Source organism: Herpailurus yagouaroundi, unplaced genomic scaffold (assembly GCF_014898765.1).
Source record: "Herpailurus yagouaroundi ecotype Mexico unplaced genomic scaffold, PumYag 194, whole genome shotgun sequence".
In the NCBI taxonomy this organism is placed as follows: domain Eukaryota; kingdom Metazoa; phylum Chordata; class Mammalia; order Carnivora; family Felidae; genus Herpailurus; species Herpailurus yagouaroundi.
The window spans coordinates 6,137,601-6,151,379 of NW_024412425.1; the positions used below are offsets into that span (position 1 = coordinate 6,137,601).

General features: G+C 53.8%; 1 protein-coding gene across 1 annotated transcript in view; it reads left to right on the top strand.

Annotated features, from left to right (window-relative positions):
* The first annotated feature begins 9,642 nt into the window (after positions 1-9,642).
* The window catches only part of SLC7A10 (solute carrier family 7 member 10), a 15,976-nt gene continuing 11,839 nt past the window's right edge, over positions 9,643-13,779 (top strand). Inside the window, exon 1 of the mRNA XM_040445618.1 lies at positions 9,643-9,927. Coding sequence (XP_040301552.1) covers positions 9,645-9,927 — 283 coding nt within the window. The 5' untranslated portion in view covers positions 9,643-9,644. The remainder of the gene's footprint in view (positions 9,928-13,779) is intronic.

The following is a 13,779-nucleotide window of genomic DNA, read 5'->3' on the forward strand; positions in this document are numbered from 1 at the left end:
CAAATATTCCACTGGACACTCAGATGGCGGGGGGGGGAACTTTGGCAACGTGTGGGGACGTTTCTGATGGTCACAACCTGGGTGGAGGTGCTACCAGCATGTAGCAGGTGGAGGCCAGGGACGCTGCCCAACATCTTACGGTGCAGCAGCCTGTCCCTAGCGTCGTGGCTGAGGAATCCTGCTGTAGGTGAAAACTCTGTTAGTATTGATCGGAGTCTGGAAGCTACTTCCACTTTCCAACACAGAAGTTCTTAGGGATGCAACACGCATGAAAACCTAGCAGAGAGGGAATCTTGTTTCATTTGGAAATTTACCAAGCGTTGCTCCCCAGTTTGTAAAATCACGTCCCCAAGATGCAGTGGCCTCCGCAGGCATCCGAGCCTGGGAGGCTGTGCCAATCCCTGTCTGTGTCTGCAGCAGCTCTAGCTGCGAAGCTCCTGCATCACCAGCAGCGTCTGAGTCCTCTGGAGATCATACCCAAGCATTTTTCATAATCGAATACACATTATGAAGTTATTCATTACTTTCCTTTTATTTCTCCCTGGTTTCGAAGTTAGAACACGGTATCGATTTTTTAACTTATGAAGGTAAGTTATATCGGCTGTGAATTTTATTTTCGCAAGAAGACATTATAAGATTGGGGCCATGGGTCTGATTGGATTGACCAGATTTAGGTGCTCACGGGAGGCGGGGCATAGGGAGGAGTTGAGGTGAGACCCCCCCCAGGTTCTTGCCTCAGCGGAAGAGGGAGGGTGTCCTCTGGATAAGGGAAGGGAAGGAGGCCCAGGTGTGAAGGAAGATCCACTTGGAAGCTGCCCATGGGACCCTCAGCCCTGCCACATCTCCCCCAGACAACAGCCCGTTCCTTTCCCACAGCCTGGCCAGGCTTAGCTAGGCTAACTGTGCCCCCACCCAAGGGCAGGCTGGAGCAAACTGAGGCCCTGAGAATCCTCACTTTATACTCCTCTCTTCTGTAAGATGAACCCCAAGAAAACACACCATCTTCATCTTCGGAAAGAGTTCCAACAGATGTAAGGGCCCTTGGCAATGGTGCTGGGTAGACTGGAGGCTCCCAGCACTCCCCCGCCCCGCCCCCCCCCCCCCCCCCATGACTCATGTCAGCTGTCAGCTCGGGAGCAGCAGGGCAGCAGAGACAGATCTCAGCCCAGCCCACCCAGAGTGGCTGGTGCCTTGTGCCCAGAGGTGGTCTCAGGAGGGTGCCCAGGGGCTGAGGGTGGGCGGACCCCTCTGACATTGAGATTGCTTCTCTTCAGACCCTTTGGGGGGGCACCTGGGACCCTGCAGGCCCTATCAGACAGGATCCCTGGAGAAGTGGGACCCCATTTCTCCAGAGCAGTTCACATCCACAACCCCAGGCAGTCAGATCCCCCTGTTCTCCCCACCGGCCCTGGCATCAGTCAGCGCAGGGGGCACCCCCACAGGAGGGGGATCTAGGTGTATGTGTCCGGGGGGGGGCAGCCAAAGAGCCATCCTGTCCAGGGCGTCACGTTCAGATCTGTGTGGTCCCCCAGTGATGTTCCACACATGGCCCCCAAGCCACCCACAGGACTAAAGACAGTCCACACCCATGGAATGACCTCCTGCCGTGTCCCAGGAGCTGATGCATTCTCAAATGCAAGCAGTACCAGGCGATGTGCAGTCACACTTTTACATCAAAAGTGTGAGTTTGTTCGAAGGGCACGCCTAGATTGCCCCAATTTTTTGCAACTGGTATTGACATTTCTTGGTGTTTTGAGACACCGGGGCCTCGAGGGGCCTTCCTGGGCACCCGCTCCACTCCAGTGGCACCCACTCCACCGCCCGCGCCTTTCCCAGGCTCACTGCCTCCCTGCCTACTGGGCAGGTGGGGCGCCTGGGCCTGCGGGGCCTGCAGAGCCCCTGCCCACCGGGCCATGGTCGGCCTGTCAGGGCGGCTCCACTGAGCTGTGAGAAAGGCTGGGGCCCATCAGATAAGGCTCTGGGCCCTCCCCACGACACCGCCACCACAGGCGGCTCTCCTGCCTTCCAGTCCCTCCCCAGGCCTGCCCCAGGCAGGTGTGCTGCGCGGAATGAATTTCACTACAAGATCTCTCTGGTTTCACTATGAGTTTCCTGACCCAGGCCAGCACCCACAGGCCCGGGGGCCTCCCCTGTGTCTCTCAGGCCAGGAGGCAAGCTTCTCCACTCAGGCAGCAGCAGGAGGGAGCCTGGGCAGCCCTTGGGAAGCACTCTCTACCTCCCAGATGACTCCAGTGGTCCCAGGAGGTTGGTCCTGGTCTGAGGAAGCCTGTTCTGCTCTCTCCAACCCCGTAGGACTCGGTCCAGCAGAGGCGTAGATCACTTGACATCAGAAAGAGGCAGGCCACCGGGGTTCAAACCAGGGATAGGAAAGCTGCCCTCTGGTGGCATCTTTTGGAATAGCAGGTGTCCTTGAGTGAAGGCCAGGGCCAGAGGGGTGCCCAGCCTCCTGGCTGGCCAGCAAGATAGGTCTGGGACCGTCAGGAGGGAGAGGAGAGCCCAGTTCCAGAGCAGAGGCCCAAACCCCAACTTTTCATGTTTCCAAACGTTCCTGGTTCCCACAGCACCCCCACCACCACCAACAGGAGGTACACAAGGCCATGCTTGTAAAGGGGCCAGGGAAGGACACAGGGTGACTCAGGAAGGCACAAAAGTCTCAGACTCCCCCAAAAGTCACCCCTCACCTCCATTTCTCTCTTCTGACCAGTGTGCCCAGGAACCCCAGGGTCTGGACAAACTGCCCCCCAAGACAGCTATGGGCACTGAGGGCTCATGAGCCACTCCCCTCCCTCAACCTCACAGATGTTAAATGACTCATGACTCATTAGTTAAATGGTCTCCCTGCCGAGATATCACTGGGAAGGGTTGGCCCTCACCCACCCCACCCCCACCCTCCCACCCCCACCGTGGCTGCACTGAGCCGGGACAGTTGAAGATAGGGAAGAGGATTAGGTTTGCACTCTAGAGCAATCCTGGGGTAGCAAAGAAGCTGTCGTCAGCCCTAAGGAAAGGGTGGGTGGTGGAAAGCATCAGGTGCCTGGGGTGGTGAAGACATCTCCCCCCCCCCCCCGCCACCTTGTGGGGACAGTCTGAGCTCTGGGAGTGGAGACAGGAGGGAGTGGGTAAGGACCCTACAAGGCAACACACGCCCCACCAAGCAAATCCTGTCCCACCCGGGGACCTGCCCAGCACATGTTTAATGTCCTACTCTTGTTAAAGTGAATGGAACCTACATACAGAAAAAAAAATCACAGAAATCGTAAGTATTCCGCTTGGCAAGTTTTCACTAACTGAACATACTTCTATGATCAGCATCCAAAACCGGGAGAACATGACCAGCACCCCAGGGTCCCCCTCCTACCCCCCTCCAGTCCTTACCTCCAAGGGTAACCTCTATCTTAACTTTTAGCAGCATACATTAATTTTTCCTGTTTTAGAACTTCAGGTAAATGGAATCACCCCAGAACATAATACCACATTCAGCTTCTTTTGCTCAGTGTTATGTTGATGAGATTTCTGTACGTTGTGGCATGGCAGCAATTCGTTTATTTGTTCATTTGTTCAGTGCCCGCTTCCTTTGTTCATTGCCTCCAGGATCTGAATATACTCTGATGTATTCATTCTACAGACAATGGTTATACGGGTTTCCAGTTTGGGGCTACCATGGAGACCACAATATTATAGATGTCTTTTAGTGCATTTATACATCATTTCTGTTGGGTATATACCCGGGAGTGCATCTCAGCCCAGGCCCTCCAGAAACAGAGTCTGAGGCCAAAGCTTAGGTGGTACTTCTTTTTTTTAAACACCTTTTTTTTAAATTTTTTAATGTTTATTTATTTTTGAGAGAGAGAGACAGAGCATGAGAGGGGGTGGGGGGGGTGGGGAGGGCACAGAGAGGGGGGAGACACAGAATCCGAAGCAGGCTCCAGGCTCTGAGCTGTCAGCACCGAGCCCGACGCGGGGCTCGAACTCACGAACTGTGAGATCATGACCTGAGCTGAAGTTGGACGTTCAACCGACCGAGCCACCTAGGCGCCCCAGGTGGTACTTCTTAATTAGGTGGTGCAGTCGCAGCGAGTCAAGGGAGGGGGGGGGAAGGAGAGAGGAAGGCAAGAGGGCCAACATGAGGATGAGTTTCCGGGTTGGCCACGACTTGGCACCAGAAGCATCTGATTGCTGGGCCCATGGGACCCTCTCACAAGAGGCTTTAGGATATGATTTGTCCATCTGGGATGAGGGATGGGAAGAATTTGTCCACTGGCTCCCATCTGTCATCATCAAAAAGGAAGCCCAACACTTTGGTTACAAGTCTGTGGGTTCCAGGTTGGTCCTTCATTACCTCACACTTCAGGGGTAGCAGAGAAGCCCCGGGGGGGTAATGGGAAGAGCCAGAAGGCTGCACTTGAAGTGGGAAAAAAAAGTAAGCAAGGTGAGGCTAGAGGATCTGAGGTGGTTCCCAACAGGCATCTGATACAAAATGAAGATGCTGGGCCATGGACACTTGGAGATACAGTGGGGGGGGGGGGGGTGTCAGATGGAAGTTACCAGTGCACATTCCCTCCAGCCCTGCACAGGAGCCCCCCGACATTGTTCCCACCCTCACCAACACTGGTGTTCAATTTTAAACGCTCCGGTGAATGTGCCGTGGTACCTCGTTCCGGTTTTAGGTGGCATTTCCCTGATGACTAATAAGGTTGCACACCTGTTCAGGAGTTTACCAACCAATCGGATATCCTCTTGTGAAGCTCCTATTCAAAGTCTTCCTACTGATTTGTAGTAGCTTTCATATTTCTTTTAGATAAAACCTCTTTATCAGATGTGTGTATTGAAATGACTCCTCTCACATGTGGCTTACTTATCCCTTCTCTTAATCATGCCTTTTTGAGAGAGAGAGTGCATTTGCACTTGTGTAAGTGGGGATAGTAGGGGGCAGGGGGAGGGGCAGATAGAGAGAGACAGAATCTTTTTTTTTTTTTTTAATGTTTATTTTTGAAAGAGAGAGAAAGAGAGAGAGACAGAGCGTGAGCAGGGGAGGGGCAGAGAGAGAGGGAGACACAGAATCCGAAGCAGGCTCCAGGCTCCGAGCTGTCAGCCCAGAGCCTGACATGGGGCTCGAACTCACGGGCCACGAGATCATGACCTGAGCTGAAGTCGAATGCTCAACCCACAGAGCCACCCAGGAGCCCCGAGAGAGACAGAATCTTAAGCAGGCTCTGTGCCCAGCACAGAGCCCGCTGGATCTCACAACCCTGAGATCATGACCTGAGCCGAAATCGAGAGTCAGGAGCTTAACGTCATGACCTAGGCCCCCCCCTTAATCATGCCTTTTGATTAACAGAAGTTTCTAATTCTAATGGAGTCCAATTTGTCACTTTTTTTTTTTTTTTTTTTTTTTTTTTACCAATAGTGCTTTCTGTGTCCTGTTTAGGAAAGTGAATCTATTCTCTCCCAAGTCTTCTTCTAGGTGCTTTGTTGTTTTATCTCTCACACATACATTTCACATGCACATCCATGGACTTGGTTTTAGGATATGGTATAACGTAGCGATGAAGAGTATTTTTTTCACTATGGATACTCAATTGACCCAGCACCATTTATTGAAAAGTCTGTGCTTTTTCTGTGATGTCAACTTCGTGGTGATACACCAGGGGCCCATAGATGGATGGCTTTATCTCAGCAGTTCCTGTTTTGTTCCACTGGTTGATTTGTTTATCCTTGTTTTCAACTGTAGCAAATCCTTCCACATTGTTCTTCTTCATATATATTTTATTTTATCTTATATTTTAGTTTATCTTATTATAAATGTTTATTCAGTTTTGAGAGAGAGAGAATGAATGGGGGAGAGGCAGAAAGAGGGGAACAGAGGATCCTAAGCAGGCTCTGAGCTGACAGCAACGAGCCTGATGCGGGGCTCGAACTCATAAACTGTGAGATCATGACCCGAAGTCGGACACTCAATTGACTGAGCCACCCAGGTGCCCCTCCTTAGTATATATTTTAGAATCAGCCTGTCAAATTTCACCTCCACCCACCCCCTCAAAAAATCCAAGCAAACAAAAACAAAACAAAAAAACAAACCATTGGGGTTAATGTGTTTTGGATCTATATATCAACTCTACAGATCAACATGAAGAAAACCAACATCTTAAATTCTAATCCATGAACAGAGTATACTCCTCAATTAATTTATCTCTTTTACAATTTCTCTCAGTAATGTTTTATAGTTTTCTGTATAGAAATTGTACACATAACGCACTAGATTTAGGTACTTAGTCTTTACGCTATTATGAGTTTATTTTCTAATTGTTGCTGGTACACAGAAATACAATTCGTTGTTTTTTTTTTAATTTTTTTTTCAACATTTATTTATTTTTGGGACAGAGAGAGACAGAGCATGAACGGGGGAGGGGCAGAGAGAGAGGGAGACACAGAATCGGAAACAGGCTCCAGGCTCCGAGCCATCAGCCCAGAGCCTGACACGGGGCTCGAACTCACGGACCGTGAGATTGTGACCTGGCTGAAGTCGGACACTTAACCGACTGCGCCACCCAGGCGCCCCCAATTCGTTTTTATATATTGGACTAGTATCCAGCAACTTTACTAAATTAACTAACTTTACATTTATACACACACACACACACACACATATATATATATATATATAATCCAATGTATCATATATTTTATGTATTCCTTTCCTATCTTCATACCTTTTTATTTCTTTCTGGATTAGCTTCTTTCACTTAGTAACATGCATTTATGTTTTTTTTTCTGTTTTTTCATAGTTTCATAGCTCATTTCTTTTTAGCTCTGAGTATTATTTTACTGGGTGGATGTACCACAATTTATTGATCCATTCACCTACTGAAGGACATCCTGGTTACTTCCAAGTTTTGCCACTTAGAAAAAAGCTGTTATAAACATCTATGCACAGGTTTTTGTGGGGATATAAGTTTGTAATTCCTTTGGGTAAATACCAAGGCGTATGATTGCTGGATTCTATGCTAAGAATATGTTTTGTAAGAAACTGCCAAGGCACCTGGGTGTTTCGGTCAGTTGAGAGTCCAACTTCGGCTCAGGTCATGATCTTCAGTCTGTGAGTTCAATCCCCACGTCGGGCTCTGTTGCTGACAGCTCAGAGCCTGGAGCCTGCTTCAGATTCTGTGTCTCCCCCTCTCTCTGCTCCTCCCCTGCTCACACTCTGTCTCTCTCACACTCAAAAATGAATAAATGTTAATTTAAAAAATCTTTTTTTTTTAAAACTGCCAGACTGTCTTCCAAAGTGGCTATATCATTTTCCATCCTCACAAGCAGTGAATAAATAAGTGTTCCTGTTGTTCCACATCCTCACAAGCATTTGGCGTTATCATTGTTCTAAATTGTGGTTAACTAAAAGGTGAGCCTTTTTACTTCTTTTTCTTGCCTTATTGCACTGGCTAGGACCTCTAGTGCAGTGTTCTACAGAACTGATGAGTGCTAACATTCTTCCACATTTCCAGTCTCAGTGGAAAAGCATCCAACATTTAACCATTTAATGTGATGTTAGCTGTCAGGTTGGGGGTTTTGTTTGTTTGTTTGTTTGTTCCTTTGAGGGCTTTGGGTTTGGGGTAGAAACATTTATCAGATGAAGTACATTCTCTTCTCTTCTCTTTATAATCTGCTAAGAGTTTTTTGTTTGTTTAAATCATGGATGATTGTTTTCCGAATCTATTGAGAGGATCTCATGGTTTTCTTTCTTTTTCTCTGTTAATGTGGGAAAGTACTCACTGACCAATCTTGCCAACTTTTTATTTGCGCTGGGGCTTGCGATTCTAGTTCGATTCCACTAAAATGTCCTCTTGAACTGTGGGTCTGGACAGTAACATGCAAATTCCATCCTACCAGTACCCTAAAGTCACCCCTTCTCTTCAAACACATGCATTCCACGTTTCAGGAGCCCGCTCCAGGCTCCCGGGTGAGGCTCAGGCCAATCCCTAAGTGCACTAGCCCTGGCTGGACCCTCTCTCAGCAGACCCTAGTGTTGCAAAGTCAACTGGGTGGGGAGGGTCAGACCAGCAGGTCGACACCCCGGCTTCCCATCCTACTCCACTACATCCAGGAGTCCTCTGAACCCCTGTCCCGCCCCCTGCGCGAGGCTCCTTTAAGAAAGCCGGCTGCTGAACGCGTCTCTGGGGCGGGAGGCAGAGGGCGCCAAGAATGCGGGACTCCGACGACGGGAGCGCGAAGGCTGAAGCTTCGCCGGTGGCCTCCCCCTCCGCGTCCCCCCAGCACTCCACCCAGGGTCCTCCCGCTCCCTACTCCCAGATCCCCGCCCCCCTCCCCCCCACTTCGAAGGTCCCTCCTCGGCGGCCAAACTCCCTGCACCGCCACGCTCGCACCTCGTTGCTCCGCCCGCAGCCCAGACCCCGGCCCCAGCCCCCGCCCCACCGCCGGACCGCCGGGCGGCCGTCGGACTCGGGCGGGGCCCCCGCAAGCCGCGGGCGGGGGGAAGGACGGGGCGCCCGGCGCGACCTCATCCACATGCAGGGGACGGCGCGACGCGGCGGCCGCCAGGAAAGGACAAAAGCTGTTCCGCCGCCGGCCGCGCAGTGCCAGGCTCGCCCCGCCCGCCGCCCCGGTGGCCCCCGACGCGGCCCCCCTTCCGTCTGCCCCGCGGTCCGGGGCTGCACAGCCCTGACGGCTCCCGGGAGGAGGCAGCCTCTTTGGGACCCTGCACGCCCGACCTCCTCCACGTCCTCAGGAGCCACAGCCCCCTTCTCCGTGTCTCCTGGCCAGTTGAGGTGGCCCCATCTGCTTGAGCGGGCCTGGACTGCGGGGGCCCTTCCTTCGCCAAAGCCCTGAGTTCTAGTCCCCCTAGCCTCCACTCTCACCTGTGACCAGCAATCTGCAGATGGAACTTGCCAGACACAGCCCAGAGCCCAGCCGGGCGGGGCGGGGGCGGGGAGGTGGGGAGGTTAGGGCAGAACCTCTTCCGGGATTCTCTCAAGGCTCTGGATGAGGGTTGGAGGCCAGACTTTTGATGGTGGGTGCCTAGGGTCTCCTGACCCTCCGAGGGCTTCCTGGACGCAGCCCCATCCCCCCTAGAGCTGTATCTCATACCCCGCCATCACCACCCGGAGGCCAAGGAAGCATCAGAAAGGCTTTGCGTCTGGGCCCTGCCACTTGCTCTGTGATGCTTCTCACGCATCTCTGGGCCTCAGCTTCCACCTGTAGAATGGACCCAACCTCCACCCTTCTCCCTGGAGGCGGGCACTCGGGGTCTGTGCCAGGATTCAAGGAGTATGGAAGCGCTGGCTCACAGAGGGTCCCAGTAAACACACAGCTATTATTTTTGCCAACTTCCTCAGTCTCGTTGAGGTCAGGGACAGTCTTGCCTTTGAGCTCTGCTCCCCCACTCTCACCCCACGACTGGATGTAACTCCGGCAGTGGGAGGGCCTCTTCCTTCGTTCAACTGGAAAGTTCTTCCCAGGTCTGCTCCAAGTCCTCTCCTTCCTTCCCAGGCAGGGGGGTGGGGGCAGTTCCCTTTAAGGAAGGTGGGGGAGGGGGCTGCCGACCGGTCCTCCTTCCGCCCCTCCCTGGCCCCCGCAGCCGGGCGCCCGGGGCCCGGGCCCCGCGCCAGCGCATGCGCCCGCCTGTGGGCGCTGTCCGGGCTGCGAAGGCCGCGAGCGCACGGACAGACGGACGGACCGACGGACTGGCGGCCGGTCGGACACACTGGGCAGCGCGGGGAGCGGGGACGCGGCGGGACAGCGACATGGTCGGCCACACGCAGCAGCCGAGCGGGCGCGGGAACCCCGGCCCTGCACCCTCGCCCTCCCCCGGCCCGGGCCCGGGCCCTGGCGCCTCGGAGCGGGTGGCGCTCAAGAAGGAGATCGGGCTCGTGAGCGCCTGCACCATCATCATCGGTGAGCGGGGCCCGGGCGGGCGGGTGCCTGGAGTGGCAGGGCCAAAGGCTTGGGGCGCATTGCCGCCCGCCCGAAACAAGGAGCACCCCGCTCCCGGCGCCCCTATGATCTGCGACCGTGGGACGCGTGAGGAGATGCCCAGAGCACCTGTGGTGTCACCCCTCACACGGTGGCAGTAAGACTTCTTGTTCTCACCTCTCCTGGAGCCCCAGATGTTTGCACCTGAGGGAGGTACAGGTCCCATCCACCCCTGGGAATCCCCCTCCTGCCTTTAATTTGCTGTGGTTTCAGCAAGGGCAATTGCCCTCAGTTTTCTCATCTATGAAATGGAGGTGACTGTAATCCTGCCTTGGGTGCAGGAGCCTTGTAAGTACGGGAACTGGATAGGTTGACCCAGGTTAAGGCCCCAAGTTCTGGGCTGTGGCTCAAGCTGAGCCCCTACTGTGTGGGGGACCCAGGTGCCATACAGTGTGGGTGATTTATCCAAAAGCAGGATGCCCTGTGCATAGACTGGACAGGTAGAGCCAGCCCAGTGGGGAAATAGGTTCAGAGTATGTAATTATTGCAGAGTTTGGTGGCAGGACCCTGGGGAGAGTCGGTGACTGGGAAGGCCAGTGATGGGGTGGGCATACCAAGCCTGCAGAAAAGCCCCCCGCTTCCTGGGCAGGGATCCCAACAGGCACTCACATCCTCTGGGCTCATCTTTCCCACCTGAGAATGTGTCCCTGTGTCTTGCCCCCATATGGGGACTTCTGGATCAGCAGAGGGCTCAGGGGACAAGGCCCAAGTCATGAACACTGACTGCTCAGGAACTAGGTAAACTAGACCTGTGCCCGTGTCCACACCAAGTGCCTCAGAGACCCTCCTGGGAGTAGTCTGTTCCATCCCCTGTGTTCCAGGAGACAGAGTGGGGGGATGAATGATGGGGGTCTTGACTGCCCTCATCCTGCCTGCCAGATCTCCCCCTCGCCAGCCAGGGAGGCCTTGTGTACCCCCCCTGCCCACCACCCATCCTCAGACCCCTGAAGATGAAGAAAGTTGGAGGCTCAGAAGGGCAGACTGGAGTCTTCACCTCCTCCTCTGCTGCCCCCACACTGGGAGCTCCTGAACTGGGGCTGGGATCTGGTTCGTGGCCATCCCCACGCTCACGCAGAAGGTTGCCCCAGAACGTAACCCCTGTCGAGGTAGTTCCCCCATCTCACCCCCTTTCCCCTGGAATGGAATCTTCCAGGAGCTGCTCCTGCGACCTCGTTGCCCTAGGACGTCCCTGCCTGACTGTCTGCTGCTGGGAGGAAGTGTTGGTCCCAAGGATTTGGCCGGGATACTGGGTAGAGTCTTGCCTGGCCCACACATGATGGAGTCAAGAGGCTGGCTGTGTCTGGAGCCAGCTACAGTGCCAGGAAGGTGCAGGGCGCGACACGGCTCTTCCTGGGCTACCTCAGCTAAGCAGGCATCCTTGAGCTGTATTCCTACTGTGCCTCCTCCCGCACCCTATCTGCTTCAGGGCAGGTGGAGGCCGCTGGCTCCTCTCCCCTCGAAAGAGGACCCTGGTGGTGGCAGTGGGACCAGAGGAGGCCTCCTCCACTGTCACATGTCTTCTGCAGGACAGACCCCATAAGAATAGCCCCGTGCACCCCAGCTCTGCCCTTGTGGTGTCCACCCCCCCCACACCCCGTTTCAGTCCATTCCTGCTGTTCCAGGTCCACTGCCCCCTTGGTCTCCAGACCTTGAAGACTGAGCTGGGGTAAGAGGTGACTTGGCCAAGGGTGGCCGACTCGGGAGGAGAACCCAGAAGACCTGACCCCCACCTGCGACACTCATTGGTGGTCCAACGACCCTGCTTGGGGAGCTGTGAAGGGTCCCAGAAGGCAGGAGACGGACGAGGAGAGAATGGATGTGAACCAGAAGGGGACGGGACATGAGGGAGGAGGCCTCTGTGGCTGAGTCAGGGTCTGCACTGCTCTTCCCACTTGATGCCCTGGAGACCCCACCCTCTCCCCCTCCCCATGCTGTTCTGTGGAGTCTATCTCACACATCTGATCCCACCTTCCTGCCCTGGGCCACCTGGTCAAAGTGAAAAATGTCTCCAGAGTGTCATATTTTAGCTTTAAAAGTCTTGAGGCCTTTATATTCTACTCCACAGTCTTTCTTGTTACCAGATCCTGCACTTGTTATCTCGAAAACTTCAAATAGCCCCTTCCAGAAGATCCTCTAATTCTCGTTCCTTGTACCCTCTGCCCTGTCCTAGGCTGAGGAGTGGGAGCTTTCGGGAATGGAATGATATGGAAGGGCTCTGGGCTGGAGTCAGACTCTGCCCGAAGTGTGTTTAGGACAGCACCTTCTGGCCCCAGCAAGCACACCTGGAGGGGAACAGGCCAGCCTGGGGGAAAGTGAGCCAGTGGGGCAGGGGCTCTGTAAGACACCACCATGTCTAATACCTATCCTGAAAAACACCCCTTACTACATCATGAAATTGTGTTCCCCCTTTATCTCACTTGATTCTCATGCCCACCTTGCAAGATGAAAGTGTTTATACCCATTCTACAGATGTAGGAACTGGGGTTGGAAGTTAAATGACACTTCTGCAGGCAGGAGACTTGGGACTTGGAACCAGATTTGGACCCAATCTTCTAATCCAGTGCCCTTCTTCATACTGTTCTGGTGCTGGGCAAAACTGGAGCCAGATTCAGAGCCCTTGATGGAAGAAGGTCGGGATTTACCGAGGATTTACCCGAGTCCCCCACTTTGTGATGGCTGGATGGATGGATGGCTGGATGGATGGGTGGATGGATGAACAAATGGACAAAGGAATCTCCTGGGACTCCCCACTCCCACCCAGGACTGCATGTACAAAATCTCTTGTCCTGACTCAAGAACCTTGGCCAGCTGCCTCTCCTGATCCACACCCAAGGAATGGGCATTCCCAGGTCCAGCAGAGTGGGAATCACTTTGGGTGTGCTCACCAGGCTTTTTTGTCCTCCACTCTCTCCCTTGGACTCAGGTATCCAGCCCATGCTCATGTTTATGTGTCAGGCTCAGGAGTGTTCAGGGACTCAGAGGCCTGCTTCATGAACCCCATCTCCTGCTCATCCAACCATGACCAGGCCCCTTTCTGTTGTCCCCAGGGCTGGTGGTGGCTGGTATGCTCAGAGGATGGCCCTCTGCAAAGGCCCAGCACCTCCTCATAGGGACCCTGAAGAGACATAAAGCCACACAAGAGCTTGTCTGTGTCTCACACCCCTGATTTACAGATGAGGAAACAGACTGAGGCTGCAACCAGCCCAGATCAGATGCCCTTGATGCTCAGGACACCACTGGGGGCCAAGGCAGCTCAAGCTACAAGGGGGGTGGGGGGCTGCCAGCACTGGACACACTCATTCATCTAGTCATCACACTCATTCATCTAGGTACAGAACAATGCCAGAGACTGTTCTGGGTGCTGGAGATACAACAGGGAATAGGACAGACAAAAGCCCTGTCCTCTTGGAGCTGACATTCCAGCATGGGAGTGAAAGAGCAAATGATAAACAAGCTGAATGTTTGGCCAATGGGATAATGATAAGTGCTAAGGTGACAAAATTAAGATGGGGGTGGGGAAGATTGTAGGTAGGAGATGAGTCAGGAGTGGGAGGGGCCCAATTTGTGTGGGCCTTCCTGGCTGCAGTGAGAACTTTGCCTTTTTCTCTTTGTGAGACAGGAGAGGGCTTTGAGCAGATGAGGGATGGGATAAGACAGGATGGGATGAGATGACATGGGGTGGGATGGGATAGGATGGATGGAGTAGGATATGGGATGAGATGTGATAGGATATGGGATGGGATTGGATGGATGGGAGGGGATGGGGTGGATGGG